This window comes from Cornus florida, unplaced genomic scaffold, assembly GCF_030987335.1.
Source record: "Cornus florida cultivar Cherokee Brave unplaced genomic scaffold, ASM3098733v1 CherokeeBrave_3.0.0_Hap2_Chr03, whole genome shotgun sequence".
NCBI classification, from domain to species: Eukaryota; Viridiplantae; Streptophyta; class Magnoliopsida; order Cornales; family Cornaceae; genus Cornus; species Cornus florida.
The window spans coordinates 23,825,614-23,842,758 of record NW_026775573.1 but is presented as its reverse complement, the minus strand read 5'-3'; the positions used below and the strand labels follow the sequence as shown (position 1 = coordinate 23,842,758).

The 17,145-nt window shown below is 36.3% G+C and overlaps 2 protein-coding genes across 5 annotated transcripts; both read right to left on the bottom strand.

Moving 5' to 3' along the window:
• Window positions 1-808: 808 nt before the first annotated feature.
• On the bottom strand, window positions 809-8,067 carry LOC132299960 (uncharacterized). Of its 3 annotated transcripts, none has more exons than XM_059796870.1 (4): window positions 7,695-8,067; window positions 2,990-3,171; window positions 2,782-2,872; window positions 809-1,104 (listed from the first exon to the last, which is right to left on the bottom strand). In XM_059796870.1, exons 2-4 carry the CDS (start codon window positions 3,101-3,103, stop codon window positions 974-976), a joined length of 336 nt encoding a protein of 111 aa, XP_059652853.1. In that variant the 5' UTR covers window positions 3,104-3,171; window positions 7,695-8,067; the 3' UTR covers window positions 809-973. The 3 variants fall into 3 exon arrangements, with proteins under 3 accessions (XP_059652853.1, XP_059652851.1, XP_059652852.1); XM_059796868.1 differs by having other exon boundaries at window positions 2,990-3,137; XM_059796869.1 differs by lacking the exon at window positions 7,695-8,067 and having other exon boundaries at window positions 2,990-7,449.
• Window positions 8,068-9,770: 1,703 nt separating this feature from the next.
• On the bottom strand, window positions 9,771-15,496 carry LOC132299959 (probable inactive leucine-rich repeat receptor-like protein kinase At3g03770). 2 transcript variants are annotated; one of them, XM_059796866.1, is made up of 7 exons: window positions 13,929-15,496; window positions 13,111-13,244; window positions 12,325-12,565; window positions 11,177-11,382; window positions 11,033-11,082; window positions 10,247-10,358; window positions 9,771-10,129 (listed from the first exon to the last, which is right to left on the bottom strand). In XM_059796866.1, the coding sequence occupies exons 1-7, from the start codon at window positions 15,259-15,261 to the stop codon at window positions 9,878-9,880; spliced, it is 2,328 nt and encodes a 775-aa protein (XP_059652849.1). In that variant the 5' UTR covers window positions 15,262-15,496; the 3' UTR covers window positions 9,771-9,877. The 2 variants fall into 2 exon arrangements, with proteins under 2 accessions (XP_059652849.1, XP_059652848.1); XM_059796865.1 differs by having other exon boundaries at window positions 11,177-11,385; window positions 13,929-15,491.
• Window positions 15,497-17,145: the final 1,649 nt, after the last annotated feature.

Genomic DNA, 17,145 nt, shown 5'->3' with positions numbered 1-17,145 from the left:
ATACATATATATATATATATATATATATAGCACTTTCTCTTACCACACCGGGGGGGTCCGGCCTAGCTCAGTTCATTTGGAGCCCCACCAGACGCCTCTACTGGTTATCAACTAAAGGTCACAGAAGGAAAATGAAACAGCTTACCTCAACTCCATTTGGGTTCCAACTTGCCCAAACACAAATTATGATAATCAACTTCGAATTCTTTCCTTTCTTGTCTTTCCATCTAGCTCAGCTCTGTTTAGCAACTCCATGTGGTTTCTTTTTACTTTGCAATTTGACCTCCAGCAAGTGTTTCCGAACATCTGTCGTTCAGCGATCATCAATACTTCCAATGCAATGATGATAATAAGACTCTGCCCAGAACAATTCAAAATCTGTACACACCAAATGTGAAGTTACGGCATGAGTGAAAATCCTCTCCGATCGTTTTAGCAGAAACAGTTAGAAACCCGACATTAAAATCCACCTGCTTTTGATCGGGATTATTTTCACTACACTACGGACTGCAAAGTACAGATACACTGGAGAAGAAGGAACTTTCAATTTATTAAATAGCATAAGACTTGGGCAACCGAAAATCCAAGCCTTTTTCCCCCTTTTCTCCCCACTAAGTACTAAAATTCCGATCTTGCTCATCATAACTTGTACAATTAATATGTTACACAAGCTTACAAGCCCAGCTACAAGGGATTAAAAACCATGATAGCATAGGGAGGAATGCAATGAATTTCACTAAGATTGGATTATGGACAAAACAATATTTGCGATTGAAATCCAATGTACCTCAAATATAATAGCGGACCGTTTAACAGAAATTGAAATTACTGAAGAATTGAATTATAAAATATTTGGTTGTTATTTTTTATTATTCATTCCTGTAAGCTGACCACTGGAACAAAAAATCATTTCACCCAAAATTGGATACACAACCTGCATTGCAGCAAAGATAAATGCAGGAATGCGATGTATTTAGTCCTCGCGCCACTGCTCTCCACAATGCTCATTCAAACACTTGTAAAATGTTGACATCGGCTCATCAGCTGACCTGATCTGAATTTGCTGGAAAGCAGCCTTCCCAAACCTACACTTGGGGCACGTTGCTGCAAAGAGAGAAAAAAAAAAAGGGGGAAGGAAAAAAAGGATTTCAGAATCGCACAATTAGCCAACATCTAAGGAAGTAGCATGAATAATAATAACATGAACTTCTATGTGACAGTTGTTACCTAATGTCGCTTCAACCTATAAAATTCAGGCATTCAACAATAGAATCTTGTTTATGTTGAACTATATTCTATTTTCATAATGTTCTATCCCACCAAGTTTACATGTGTTTACTTGAGCATGTATGAATACTAAAAACTGGTCTAATTTTAAAAAGCTAACCACACAGCCTCATGGTTCATAGGGGTTTCAGCTTTGAGAATGCATCATGTCTTGCATTCAAGGAAACCAATTTGTTACAAGGTGTGAAATATTCCAAAAAATTCTATGATCAGATGTCAAAATCTCATTAACAAAGTCAAATCTTTCACAATCCGCATAATTCTATCTCAACCCACCAATCTCTGATTGAAAGGAAATCTGCAAGTGACTGCAACTACTACATGAAGTATGTATCCTAGTTCCATAATTCTACAAAATTTGACCAAAAAAAAAAAAAAATTGGACAGTAGCAGAAATGAACCCCTTCGCAAGATGCATCTGGTTAGTTACTTCAACTTTTGTCCCACAAGGTGCAATACAATGATTCATTATTTAACAAAACTTATGAAAACCTTTTTCCTGTTGTTATGCAAGCAATATATACCAATGGTTAAAAGACCGGTATTACCAGTGTATATCCCCACCTAATCAAGGTGTTGAGAGAGAAAGTCGGGAGATAAGACCTAACCTTGACATTACTTTGCACAAACTCCCCTACACTTGTGAGATCGAGCTTTTACCATTATACTAAGCAACAGCCCCTCCGTACTTATGTTACAAGGAAACAAGAATTACATGCAAATCTCCCCTAAAATTAGAAGAGAAAATTTGGTAACCAATTTTCAAACATCCATCAGACGTTTTAATTGACAGTACAGCTACTGTAATACTAAGTTGTTTAATGGACAGGAGGTGTAAAGGATGTAATACAACGATGTGTTTGAAACAAGTCATTACATCTACTTAGTCTATTGTTCTCTCATCCATTTATGACCTTAACTATCCCATTCCACTTAGGAAGCCTTAAAAAGAGAACGTAGCCAGAAGAAGAAGATGCTAATATTAACCAATAACAACATCATGAAAATCATCATACCATTAACCTGTTCATCAAGTGTTAGGAGGCCGACTTTAAAAGACCTCAGTTTATATGAAAATCAAAATATAGTTCAGAACTTTATTGGAGTTGACTATCATGTTTATATAATGAAAGCAACGATTCTAATAAAGTACAAAGGACATGCAGTTAATATCCTTTAAACCCAGAAAGGCGAGGAACACTTTTCAGTAAGTATACCATGTTCAATTCAATCCTCAAAAGAATCATGAACATATCATGTGAATAACTGCATCAGGTCAGCTTCTATGTAAAAAAAAAAAAAAAAAAAAAAAAAAAAAAATGGAAATTTGAAGACAACAGGAAAACTACATAAAGAAAAACAAAAAGCAAGCTTGAAAATCTTCAATTACTCAACATAAGCATAATTACACAAACCACATATTATGAATCAAGTTAATAAATGAAAAGGGCAATTCCAGTTTTCAGGGTCAAAACATATGGAAAAGAAATACACCTTCAGTTGTGGGAGCATTCTTCATATCCTCTTTAGAGAAAATGGGTTCTATCTCTTTCTTAACTAAATGTTGCCTTCTCTTTATCTTAACCTGTAAAAAAGAAATACACGCACAAGTAGTCCACCAAAAATTCAGTTGTAAAGGTAGAGTAGCAGACGACTTAGGAAAAGAAAACATTTCAACACAAAGGTCTGTTGGGTGAGCTACCTTGCTCTCCATGTGAGACACGTATGGACATGTAGGGCAGAAGAATCTGGCAGGTCGTCCCATATAGGGCAACTCAAACTGCAACAATATCCCACAAGTTGGGCAAAATTCCATTTGTTGGCTTGTAGCACACTACACGCCCCTCAAACTGTATTTTTTTTCTGTTTGTTATATGTTGCTTACTAAAAAAGATGAGACAGTACAGTAAAAATATTATGTAATTTCATTGATATGAATAATATTAAAACACGAACAATAATATAAGGTGATCAAGTCTGGTTCTGGATGCGAGGGCATAGCCTCCATCACATGCATTTTTCCACTTAATCAGTAACGAAGGGGGAAAGGAAAAAAAAGGATTATAGAACAATACATGTTAATAATTTGAACCAAATGTGGGGTTGAGAGTTTAATTCAAGCCCATCAACCTTGCAATAGAAAAATAAATGTTTTGTTGTTGCATTTTTCTATGTTAGCATTACAATTTGAACCACCAAAGGGATAGCTTGAGTGGTATGTCCTCCACCTCCCTAAAGGGGAGGTTGAGGATACAAGCTTCAATAGACACATTTGGTTAACCAATTTAATTTGGAAACTAGGAAAACCGGAAAATGGGAAGGGGAAAGAACTTATTAAATTAGTGTCAAGAACCTCGTGTTGCACCCCTTTAAAAAATCTATCAAAAAAAAAATTTAGTGTCAAGAACAATCAACCATGAAGCATATTTTAAAAGAACACTACTTCGAACCCCCTAATAACAAAAGGCATTTCATCAAACAACTTACGTGAAGATATAGACAAAAATACTTCCCCAAAGGTCAATACAATCGGCATCTAAAAGCTGAATCATTTATTCATGAACTAACTAATAGCTGAATATCTTTAGTGTACATAGTTATCGGAGCGCGGCCCAGCGGGGCGGGGGGGGGGGGGGGGGAGATAACTTTACTATACGTTAGTAAACATAACAAATATATTTTCCCCCCTGAGCTACATATAACGTATAGTAAAGATACGTTATAACATATATAGTTGTTTGCTATGTTATAACATGTACACTCACTCCGTCTCAAAATTGTTGTCCAACTTTGAAATTTCAACTATATAAAAGGACATGCATTGTCCCCTTTTTAAATTTCAAAACTATCCTTCAAAATATAGTGTTAGGGTAATTTTCAAAAGTTGAGGATATTTCCAGAAGAAATTTTTTACATTTGAGGGTCAACAATTTTGAGAAATCCCTAAATGGAAAGATGGACAAGAATATACTCCCTCCGTCCCATATTACTTGTATACCTTTCCATTTTTAGCTATCCCAAAATAGTCCCAATTGAAAAGTCAATGTACTATATTTTGCAACATTCCCAATTTACCCTTCTTCCAGCGAATTTATAAAAACTCAAAGGTGTAAAAAATGACATCACTATGGTCCCACCATAGGTAGATTTGGTAATTCATTCACTACCAATATAATAAAAAAAAATATTAAAGAAAAAAAATGATAACGTTAATTATAAGAGAAAATCCTTCCCATGAAAGGCTATTTGACATTCTAAGGCCCCTCTTAAGGTGGCTTTCTTTGCATAGACTTCGCGTTGGGGAAGATTTTGACCCAGGATAACCTAAAGAGGAGAGAAGTGGTGGTCAATTGTTGCTACGTGTAAGAGAAATGCGGATACAGTGGATCACCTTCTTTTGCATTGTCGAGTGGCTTAGGACTGCTTGGTCATGTTGTTAGGTTTATTTAGGATTCAATGGGTTATGCCCAGATCCTCCAGAGATTTGGTGGAGGCTTGGAAAGGGTGGACGGGAAGAGAGGGGGGAGGGGGTCCGTGATTTCTTGAAGGTTACACGCCTTTGTGTGTTTGATGGTGTTTATGGCTTGAAAGGAATAAGAGATCCTTTGTAGGGAAGGAGAATCCTATTGGCGAGCTAAAGTTCTCCATTATTAGCACTCCTTTTTGTTGGGTTCTATGGAGAAATTGTTAATGCATGGTGGAGACGGTAGAGTATTTGGGACTTCTTGAGAGTTTAGAAGCCCTATTTGGCCTTGTATAGCTTTTGAGGGATGCATTCCCCTTTTGAATGCTTTTCTTAATACGATCTTACTAATCAAAAAATAGTTATGAGAGAATAACCTGCATTTATGTTTGGATAAGAAAGAAAAGGATAGCATTCTTGTTTGAAAAAAGTAAAGGAGAGAAAAGAAAAGAAACTATTTTAACCAATTTACTATATGCCCTAATGTTAAGATGAGACCCCAATGTCTTTTAAATTTCCTTCTTTAAAATGTTGAGGTTATTTTTGGAATTATGAAAACTTCACTTAAGTTGTTACCCTCCCGCCAAGTCTTCCTACTTTTGGAAGGATATAAAACCAAACATGAAATGAAACTCGCTATCCCTACCTATCTTTTCTTTTCTTTCCAATTCTGTCAATCCAAACGAAGCCTTAATATTGTTTATTATATGAATTACCAAATCTATCAATGCTAAGTCCAAAGTGACCTCATGTTTTACACGTTACTTGTTTTTATAAGTTCAATACAAGAAGGGTAAATTGAAAATGTTGCAAAATATAGAACATTGATTTTTCAATCGGAACAACTATTTTGGGACCCCTAAAAATGGAAAGGTGGACAAGCAATATGGGATGGAGGAAGTATATGTAGTTATATACTCCTCCCGTCTCAAATTAAATGCCCTCTTCGAGAATCTAACTTTTTAAGACGATGGGTTTTAATATTTTATTATTGTATTGGTAGTGAATGAATTATCAAATATGTCCATAGTGGGTTCAAATGATGTGATTTTACTTTTTATAAGTTCAATGTAAGAAGGTTAAATTGGTAATGTTACAAAAAATAGTATTTTGACTTTTCAAAAGGGACATTTATTTTGCGACAGCCAAAAATGGAAAGGCGGACATTTAATTTGAGACGGAGGGAGTAGTTGTTATGTTGACATATATAATTGTATATGTTATAACATAATCCCTCCATCCCATAATTCTCAGTCATCTTTCCATTCTTAAGAAGCCCATCCCCTCCGGGGACTACAGGAAGGTTGTCGTAGCCGGTGGAAGACTCGCCGAAATCGAGAAGTACATCGTCTCCAGCGCCAGTGGTTGCACTTTTCCCCTTGTCGACATCTAGAAGCGCATCATCGCCGGTGACTAGCGGAAGGTGGTTGTTCTCGCCGGCGACATCAAGAAGCCTGGCGGAACCAATATTCAACAATGACCGGAGGAATGTTGTTCTCGCCGCCGCCAGAGGCATTACTCGACTCGCCGACCTCAATAAACCCATCGAAACCTTTGCTTAGACCGGAAGGATCGTACCCTAAAGACATGTATTTAGGAATCACTAGGTCGACCTTCTTTCCTCGCCAAGCCAGAAACGGAGCCGGAGCAAGAGAGCTAAAATGTGGACACCTAGCCAACCTTATCAAGAAACCTCTCCTATACTGAGACCAAGGGAAACGACCCATCTTGCTATCATTACACCCAAGCACCCTTATACCATTTCATCTTCTTCACAAGAAGATTCCTGATAAATAGACAAAAAAAAAAACCTTGCCTAAATGAACCTCTCTCTCCCTTCTCTATCTCCATTGAAGACCAAAAAGCATAGTTTCATCTCTACACCAAATCGAGAGCCAAAACTTGAAGCGTCAACACCGTGAACTCAAGTGACAGCCTTGATCAGAACACCACGATGATTTTTGTGTCGCCACGAAAGAATATGACCAGGTCATTTTTGTGACCTGGTTATCGCCGTGGATGCTAGCGACCACTAGGTCGTCGCCCATGGGAGATACCAGGTCACTGCTGGAGACCTGGTTGAAGGAGAATAAGGGAGCGGGTTTTCTGGCTACCAGTCGCTGCTAAACAAGGGCGGATCTAGGATTTCTCAATGGGGTGGGCTAAATCAAAATATCTCAACCAAAATCCAACTGCTTTTTAATTCAATTTTAGTTAATTAACAAAGTTTCTTTAGACAATTGACTAATTAAGGCATAGAAAATCTCAAAATCCTACTTGGGTAATTAATAAAAAAAAATTACCAATTTATTTCTGAACAATTCACCACTCAGTACCCTTTGACCAATTTACTAATCCTATTTGAGAATCTACTAGTGGAAGCAGAGTGTGAGGTAGTTCATGGCAAGCCCCTTCCAACACTATGGAATTCACTCAAAAGCATGCTAATTGTAAGTATTTTAATTTTCAAGAAGTAACTTTAGAGCTTTACCCTATAGTAAGTATTTTTGCTTGTCAAAGTTCTTGTTATGATTTTTTTGAAAAGATTTCCATCTTCAAAAAGCTTGGCATGTTGATAAAAATTGTTTCAGATTCAATCTCTGCAGATTTCTAATCCAATCCAATTCAGATTCTTTTTTTTTTTTTCTTTTTTCATGCCCAGATTCAAATTTTCTTGTAGACATAATTGACAACAAAAAAAAAAAAAACAGAAATAGAAGTTATAGAAATAAATTAAAAAAAAAAAAAAAAAATTTTTGCTGAAATATAATGTAGATTACGGTGATTACCTCAAAATGCAATGCAATTATTACCTCAAAATGCAATGCAAATTTTGTTACTTCATATTGTAAAATATATATATATATATATAAAAGATCAACAAGAACTACAGAGCTTGATTAGTTGATTTAGAAAAAAAAATTAAAACAAAACCCATACATACAAGTTAGCAGTTGCAGAGAGAGAGGGCCGAGGGGGGCAAGCTTGAGAGTTGAGAGACAGCCGCTGAAGCTTGCGAACGGCGAACCCGAACTGGAACAGCGGGCGATGGAAACTGAAAGATATGGGTTTTGATTTTTTGAACAATCTGAAATGATATGCCGATATGGGTTTTGATATAGGTAATAGGTTTTGAACTTTTGATTCTTGCAGACAGATAGATATACTCAAATATGGGTTTTGATATATAAGTTTTGAACTTCTGATTCTTGTAGATTTTGTAGTTTGCAGTTGCAGAGAGAGAGAGGGAGAGGGTAACTTCGGAGTGGAGAACGAGAATAGAAATGGAGGCGATTGGGTAGGCTGAAATGATTTGCCCTAAATTTATTTTATTATTTTATTTTTTTCTGGTGGCCCATCATCCATGGGCCTATAAATTTTGAGGCCCTAGGACACCGCCTCTGTCACCTTGGGTCAGGGCCGGCCCTGGGCTTATTTGGTTTGGGCCTTTATTTTAGTATGGTAGCTAAGTTGACTTGATAGGATGGGCTAATTTTGGGTTGGGCTAATATTATAAATAAATTTTTTTTTTTTGGACTGAGATAAAATTAGTAGTATAGTAAAAAATAATTTTTTTTTTGGTGGGCTTGATGCTAAAACGAGACCATCATCACCTGAGAATTTCAGCTACTCAAATCTGAAAATGTTTAGAACAACGGCCAACCGACCCATGAACATCAGTCCAGACCGGAGAATTTCAGCTGAGAACTAGAACGTCATTGAAGACCCAATCCAGGGCCATAAATAATTAATATAGCGATAGTTAATGAATATCGGGATCTTTATCTGTCTGCCCAACATGATTGTAGAAGGAACGGGATCGGACAAGCAGCAGCGATATACATGATATATATATGTGTGTGTGTGTGTGTGTGTGTACACATGATATAACAATTTTTCTACGGCATCAGATTCAGCAGAGGAAGAACAGGATGAGTGAATTAGGGGCACTTGACCGTTGGGGCTTATTTGGTTACGGTCTTTCAAAGGCATAATAGTTTTTTAAATTTGATAAGAGTTGTATGGTCATTTAAATAAATATGAACTGTCACGCATTTGCTACAAAATGATGGGCCTGTCACTGGATTGGGTAAACTGCAACCAAAGCTGATAGTTTTGTGCGATTTCTAATTCCATATGCAAACAAAACTTTATAACATAATTATGATTACATAAACTAGTTGTGTCACCTCCGTATCTCGAGCATCCTCAGCAACGGGCCCATTGCCCTCATCAATAGGAGCACCCTCGGAAACAAGCTGCCGATCTGGTGACCCTGCCAATCTGAGAGGGGCCCTTTCCTCCAGCACTAGATCGGGGTCGCGACCGACCACAAGGCCGCCTGGTTGTTTCATATAGATGTCCTCTAAATGACCATTTAAGAATGCCGTCTTTACATCCATCAATCAAAGGAATATTTTTCTTACAAGGTTTTCAAAATCATTTTCCACAAGAAGCCCTTGTTTCAAATGATTTAACATACCTTAAAACTTTGTTAAAAGATTACTCAACTAATCTAAATTACATTTCAAAAACCAATCACGACGCTTCAAACCTCTTTTCATAATTTGATTCCTTAAACACCCTTTTGGAGAAATTTTGAGATACAGCAGAAAAAACTATTAACTTTGTGAATAAATCACAAAACCGACAGAAAATTCAATACTACTAAGAGTAATAATGATAATGCTGATGACTATGACAATAATGATAATGATTAGAAACTCAATAATGTTCCATTAAAAATGAAAATTCTACAGCAACTTAACGAGCATTGTCTTCTGCATTACGACTTAATTGTCACGAGTCCATAACTCCTCACCCCTTAGATTCCGAGTTGCAAAGAAAAGCAATTTTTTTTTTTTTTTTTAGTTGGTTCTCACACACACATGCCTCAACTGAGGCTCGAACCCTGACCTCTCTATGAAATGTAGGGGCGTAGTTCCGCTAGGTCACTGACATATTGGTTAAGAAAAGCATTTTCTACCGGGGAACTGGATAAAAACAAATGCAATGTGCATACTGGGAATGCTTTAAAACGTTTATATTCCTCAAATAGTATGGAACTTGTACCTGAAACCATACATTAGTAAATACATGGAAGCTTAGAAACTTTTAACGTTAGTACTATATAGAACACATGATAGGCGACCCTTGACTGCTCTTGGAGTCTCCCCTCCAGGAATCTTGAACCTGAGCCGCGAACTGCAAGTTCCAGAGGACATCCTCGACAGAAGGCCTATCTGTTGGTTCATTGGACAGACACCTCACACAGTTCTCCATCGTTGTTTTCAACGATTCATCTGAACACTCCTTGCGAATTGCCGGATCAACTATACTCCTTCGAGCTACCTCATCAGCTGTCAAACTTACTTGCAACTGCAAATGAACCGAACACAATCCAAAGTTCATAAGAACACAATTAAGAATCTGCCTTGATCATGGAAACAAAATTTTAAAGAAGAGAATAGAATATGATGCTAACAAAATGCTTACAAGATCTTTTGCAACACTGATGTCATTTTTGGACAGTATTGGCCTTCCCACAATGATTTCTAGTAAGATTACTCCCAGATCATAAACATCATCTTTGTCCGCGTGTCTTACCCTGCATTTAAACAGAATTCATTTAAAATAATTCAAGGAAATATTTTGTTTAATAATTGAGAAGCAGAGTATAACACATCAAATGATACATACAATTTTTTATAAGAAAAAGAATACCGATCAGGGTTGCACCGGCATTCAATGCGGGTCGAAGCATATGGTTGCCCGGTTGGTTAAATGCTGTTAATGAGAATAGTAATTCACTATTCTTAACAATAGGTCCCGGAGACTTTTTGGTTCATCATGCTATTGCTCTAGGTTTACATACAACTACATAGTGAAGTAAATATCTTAAGCATGTAAATAGAAGAGTATAAACTGTGCGCGCGCATGTGTGGGGGAGAACTTTTGTAACATATGGGAAACAATAGATAAGAATTGAATGTATTCATGAAAAGCCAGAGGTAGCACTGTGTAAATTCATGGTGGTTTGGTCATGTTCAACAAAGGTCAATTTCGAGTAAGAGTGCTTTAATTGATTTTGAGGCAACACAAGTGGAAGGCAAAACAGGATTTGTCACTTCGATCGTCAAGTTGAGTTTAACCTTAAAGACTTAAATTAGTAACACTGAATTAAACTAAAAATCTAACTCTAGATAACTATTCTATTTGGCAAAAGAAAATGCTTGTTAATTTTGAACTCAAGAAGTTGACTTCAAGAAAGAGATCATTTACCTTCCTCGAACATTTTCTTGTGTTACTGTGGAAGATGCTGCATCACCTACCTAATAGATTTACAAAGAGAACTATTAACTCGGGGAATTTGCTTAAAGGACTATTCAAAAGAAGGAAAAACAATTAAGTTTCTTCTTGGCATACCTGTCTCTTATTTTCAGATAACAATGGCAGATTATAACTGCTAATTTTCGCATGCAGATTTTGATCCATGAAAACATCTGTAATTTTCAAATTATTTGAAAATACACCAGGCACAGTCCCTGTATGCAGAAATTGAATACCCCTAGCAATTTCAATAGCAGCTGTCATCCTTTGAGTCCAACTGAAAATTTGTCCTGGAAGTCTCTCTGCTGTATAGTGTTAGTGGAAGAAACATTATACATAGATAAAGGTATCATAGTTGCATACACAAGTCAAGGACAACAATAAGGAAATGCTTTTAATCCTATACAATTTGAATCCATATTTTGGTTATCTGCAAGCACCACTCAGTGGAGTCATCTAGGATAGTCAAGAAGAAATAAATAAGGTAAAAAAAGAAAAAAATAAAAAAGAAGTGATTCTAGGTGTCAAAGGGGTCTGTCCCACATTGTAGGGGTGGGGAGGGTTTTGGGCTTGAAAGGCCGAGTAGGCAACACCACCTAATAGCTTAAACTTTTGGGTCAAATGACAAGCATCTGCCCCATTACAAGTGGTATCAGAGCCGGCCCCCTTATCCAGTGTCACGCCAAGCACCCACACAAGATGTTGGGTCGTGTCTGGGTCCCCCTAAGGTGGACGGATGAGCAGGGTTGCTCGAACGCAACGAAGACATCATGGGTTTGGCTGGGGAAGAATGTCACAAGGGTCTGTCCCACATTGGTGGGTGGAAACATCCAATTGTACCAAGTTTTAAGCACAAAGATATTATCAGGTCCAACCCATCAAGTAATGTATGAAAACAAAATGAAGCACATATATAGTGCAGTGTAGTATGGTCTTTCCTATTACTGAATGCTATATCATATTTTATACTTTTTGACAACATATTTTTTACAATTCCCATTTGATTTGATTTTTTAAAGCAGAAATAGATAAATGTATCTATGCGGCGACAACGAGGAAGAGTGTTGACGAGGGTGTGTTACTCGTAGCATTCACGGGAAGATTAAATTCAAAGTTCAAATTAGTTGAGATGTTTGAAAACCTTTCAATATGCAGGACAAGGTATAAAGCCAATACCATAGCATGTTTGCCTCCAACAAAATTTACTATTTTCCTTAAATAAATGCTATGGGCAACAATTTTACCAGATATCCAGCCTCTAAGTGTCCCATTAGGCACGAACTCAAAGACCAGAAATATTCTGCTGACGCTCGAATCATCTGGGTAGCACTCAAAGCAGTGCCCAATAGCACAAACCAAATGGCTGTGTCGAAGTTTTGAAATCAGCTCAATTTGATGTGTATAGGTCTGGATGTTGTGCCTCTTTCTCATTTTCAAGCTTGTAATAGCGACAACAGTGCCATCTATGAGCCATCCTTTGTAGACCTGATTTCGGAATAAAGTCAAAACATGTTCATGTGTTCAATAGAAAATATTATATAGCTACATTCTTGTGAATGATTACATGAGTTGAATCAACAGAGTAAGCTCCAGAAAGTCATTTAACCAAAACTAGCATTTTCAGTGCATATTGCAGAAAGCATATGACCTTTTCTTTTTTCGCTCCGTGTGAAAGAAAACTACAAGAAAAAAGAAAACTATTGCATGCTAATAGTCGCATTTGCATCCAATAGAAGGATGTAATATATTCATGGATACAGATAAAAAACACTATATATGTTGACAAAAGTCTTCTTTTAATTTCAGAACCATTTTCTGATGAGTTAATTTATCTCTCTTTTTAACTGAGAGAAGTTTCACCTAGGAATTAGTTTCTTATGTAACAATTATTGCAAACAGGTTCACTGATGGAATTAAAAGAAGTAAAAGAGATTACAATAGCAAGAGCTAAGAGAAATAAGAAGAAGTAGAGAACACTGCTTAAGTAGATGAAATCAAATGTTAGTTTCTCACAATATGGAATGGCATACCTGACCATAAGACCCTTCACCTATGACATTTGACTTACTGAAGTCATTCGTAGCCTCCTTAAGCTCCTCCAACACAAAAGTCCGGTATGGAGGAAGGCCAAGTGCTCCCATCTTCATCGTTTCAGAAATATATCCTGTCAGCAAGAGAAGTTCAAACTATCATTCCTAATGTCCATGAGCAGGAAAAACTCAGTTCATTTTTGGCTTCCTTACTGACTTTCTTACTTTGTGGTTGCATACTTTAATTGCGTAAAATCAACAAAATTCCAACTGCTATCTAATTGAATTAATGGAAAGTTAAGACACCAAAATGTTAATAATTTCAATATGTTTATAAATAATGAACCAAAATTATCTTGATCAGAAAGGCTATGGAAGATCATCACTAAAGCAGAACTGCATCCACTTAGACAATAAATACTTTAATAGAATACAATGAGACAGAAAGATTTATTGTAAAAAAAACTTGGGTGTTTATATTATTCAATCCTAGAATTTGTGTATAATTTGTAAATCAACCTTCTTTTAGCCTTTTACCATTAGGATCCATCGGCTTAAGCCCGAATCTAATTAGGGGCATCGAAAATTTTATATGAGATACCATATCAGAAGCATGCTGGAAATGTGCCCTCATTTTCTTGCACTTCCACAAGAAAGTTTTTAGTTATCTGTAATTCAATATCAACCATAATTTAGTTCACAAGAATATTAAAAAGCACTCTTGTCATATCGAATAGAACTGTACATGATAAGCATTCAGGGGAAAAAGAAATGGATCATCAATCATCAACAAGAAAAGAACAGAATGTAGATCTTACTTGCAGCTGAAAGCAGTTTCATTGTGTATGCAGGTGACACTTTCTCCAGTATATCTCTTTGACATGTTGCAATAGTTATACCTCCAGAAACTCTTCTAGTAACCGAAAAAACCAGACCAGAAAGTGCAATTCCTGCTACAATTCCTCCCACTAAACCTGCTGCAAGAACCCCCCTATGAACTGGACTTTTCTCCTGTTCCCGGGGCATGATTTTCACGGCCAGAGCTTCATTATGGCAATATAAGTATGGATGCTGCTTCTGACTACTGTTTGATAAACAATTCCCATCACACTGGACAACCCTGCTATTAAAACCCCACTCTAAACAAGCAGGCAATTCTCCGGTCAAACGATTCGACGACAAATTCACAAAAACAAGTTCAGCATTGCAAGACATGTTTCGAAAAAGCATTCCCCTGAACCTGTTTTCTGCAACATCAAGATAATATAGCGAAGGCAGTGACAGTAAGGATGGTGAAAAGGGTCCTACAAACTCATTCAAAGAAACATCCAGCTTCTGAAGTTGATAATATGAGCTTAAATTGGCCGGTAGGCCAAAGCGAAACCTGTTCTTTCTGAGCACAAGAGTCATCAACTTAGTACTCACATTAGGAAAATGAGGACCAAAATTGTTGTCTTCCAAATCAAGCGTTTGAAGGTTTGTCAGGTTGCAAAGATTAGGCACTTCTCCAAACAAATGATTCCTCGAAGCCCTAAGAATTCGGAGATTTTCCATACTTGATAAGGAATTTGGAAGGTAACCAGTAAGTGAATTGTTCATAAAACTTAGAACAGCCAACATTGGTAGTGTACTTAGCCAGTGTGGTACTTCACCTGTGAACATGTTGTGATCCAATATTAGGGTTTGGAGGCTCCTCAAAGATAAAACCTCCATAGGGATAGTTCCACTAAGGTAATTTGAACTAATATTGAGTATTTCCAAGGAAGACAAACTGCCAACACTATTAGGCAGTGGTCCCCATAGACCTAGAGAAACCAAAGAGAGGACTTTCAAGCTTGGAAGACTAGCAAGATTGGAGAAGAAAGATTCAGTAAAGAGACTATGACGTGTTTGAGAAAAGCCATTGTTCCCAAAAATATGAAGCTGAGTTATGCTATCTTCATAGCACACAAGAGTTATTGAAGGGTTTGGCTCAATATTGCAGAAGTCTCTTTCTTCACTCCAGCTGCTTAGAGCTAAGGGGTAGTTCAGTAATTGCTTGATTTTCAGTAGGGCTTGAGATTGAGAAGGTTGAAGCTGAGATGAGTGTTGGATTGACAAAAACACCATGAAGAAGAGAAGAAGTAAAGATTGGTGAAAAGGGTTTGCCATTAGAACTCTCAAATTTTGATTGAATTGTCACTTGGATAGGTATGATAAGCTTTTCTTAGAGCTTTTCAAGAACTATGAGAGACCTGAAATAAGATTCCCAAGTTGCAGAGAGCTGAGATAAGAGTAAGTTGCAGACACTCGGACACTGAGCTATCATAAAGTTCTTTATGAAGTCATACAATGTTTTATGTATTAATAAAATAAAATAAAATAAAAAGAAAGAGAAAGAGAAAAGAAACCAAACATTTGACATTAGTTTGTACACATTAACTGCAATTGAATTCAATATGTGTTCTCATATTGGACTGTCTGAGCTTTTATTACTGAGCGCCAAACAAAGGGTCTTTAAACTGTGTTCAAGTATCAAATACACAAATCATGTTTAGTGATATTATTATATTTATAACCTTTTCTTCCATAAACTAATAGCCTAATATGAGTTGTGACAGCATGAAAGTCTTCGGACATGTTCAATTATGTTAACATGAGTAGAGACGATGTCATTAAATATCATGATATTATCCTCACTCATATAGAAATTTCAAATTTATTCATTTTTCATATAATAATACAGCATATGCTTTGTTGTTTTCTTTGTTAGAATTCATATTTAGAGACGTGCAATTAGGGTATTACAGTGCATACTTGCTCAATATCTAGCATTGCAAGCATCACACAGCTGGTGGAATTAAAATGAAATTAAAGAATGAATATATTTCATTATTAAAACTTAAAAGAAAGAAGTATGCGAAGTTCAAAGTACATTGAAGTTAGAGAACATGTCCATTGCCCAAGGCCAAGCAAAGTTTGCTACAAGAAATCAGACAGCATTCAATTTAATTAAAGGCATTGGACAAACTGTTTGTGCACTTACCATTAGAAGAGAATCAGGTAGATCCAGTGTCATTTACTCCTTTTGTCCTATGTTTGTTGTTGATCTCAAAAAATTTAACCAGCTACCATATTTAATTTTTGAGTCATTTGACATCTCTTTTAATCATATTTTTTTTATATATTTATATATTATTTTTGTATCCTACAAATTTGAAATAAACATCTAATATGAAAAAGAATTGAACACTTCATATACTGAAATATTATACCAAAAAAGAAGTGGACCGCTTCTCTATGTCATGACATTTTTAATGTGATCTACTTTACTTTCTATGCTGAAATTACTCAGATTTTTTACGTTCCAAAATTATTAGAAGACTACTTGCAAAAAACTCAGACTAAAACTTGTGAGAATACATAATCATTCCCTAAAATGAGAGTCAAGAGTTAAAGAATGAAAAAATGTTAGAGTAATGATAATTAAATTGATTTATTTGATCAGAGATTTTTTCTTTTCCGTTGTGGTCCTCAACTACATCACTACTTTTTCGCTATGCAAAAAGATTTGACAAATCATTTAAGAAGCATTTTTTTAAGATATTATATACACTCCATTGGAGTCTCGACGCCTATCCTTGTATGACTCTTGTCCCAATGCTGTCAGGTACAAATTCATATATTTTTGCCTTATACAAGAATTTGACACTGATATTTAAAGAAAAGGGTTAATTGCATTGACACCCCTAAGGTGTTGGTTAATGTCACTCAGTGACTGATCAACATTTTTTATACAATAACACCCTCTAAGCTTTTAAAATCTTTCATCCACACCCCTTCCGATCTACAAAAAGACTTAAATGCCCTTTGACAAGTCAACAATTACTTTTAAATCTTGAATGCCCTTTCTAACTAATTGACTCATTATTTGGACAATTGCATTAATCTTTCTATCTTTAATGCTATTTACGCCACCACAATAGAACCACCACCACCACTACACCAGAACCACCACCGCCACCTACACCACACCAAAACAACACCATCACCACA

Excerpts from the sequence above, each read along its gene's own strand:
- LOC132299960 (XM_059796870.1), bottom strand. The coding sequence starts at position 3,103 with ATGGAATTTTGCCCAACTTGTGGGATATTGTTGCAGTTTGAGTTGCCC. Across the intron at positions 2,873-2,989 it reads TGTCTCACATGGAGAGCAAG|GTTAAGATAAAGAGAAGGCA; the intron begins GTAGCTCACCCA and ends TCTTTTTTACAG. Across the intron at positions 1,105-2,781 it reads GAATGCTCCCACAACTGAAG|CAACGTGCCCCAAGTGTAGG; the intron begins GTGTATTTCTTT and ends CTCTCTTTGCAG.
- LOC132299959 (XM_059796865.1), bottom strand. The coding sequence starts at position 15,261 with ATGGCAAACCCTTTTCACCAATCTTTACTTCTTCTCTTCTTCATGGTG. Across the intron at positions 11,083-11,176 it reads TATCTGAAAATAAGAGACAG|GTAGGTGATGCAGCATCTTC; the intron begins GTATGCCAAGAA and ends TAAATCTATTAG. Across the intron at positions 10,359-11,032 it reads CAAGAAAATGTTCGAGGAAG|GGTAAGACACGCGGACAAAG; the intron begins GTAAATGATCTC and ends GTTTAAATGCAG.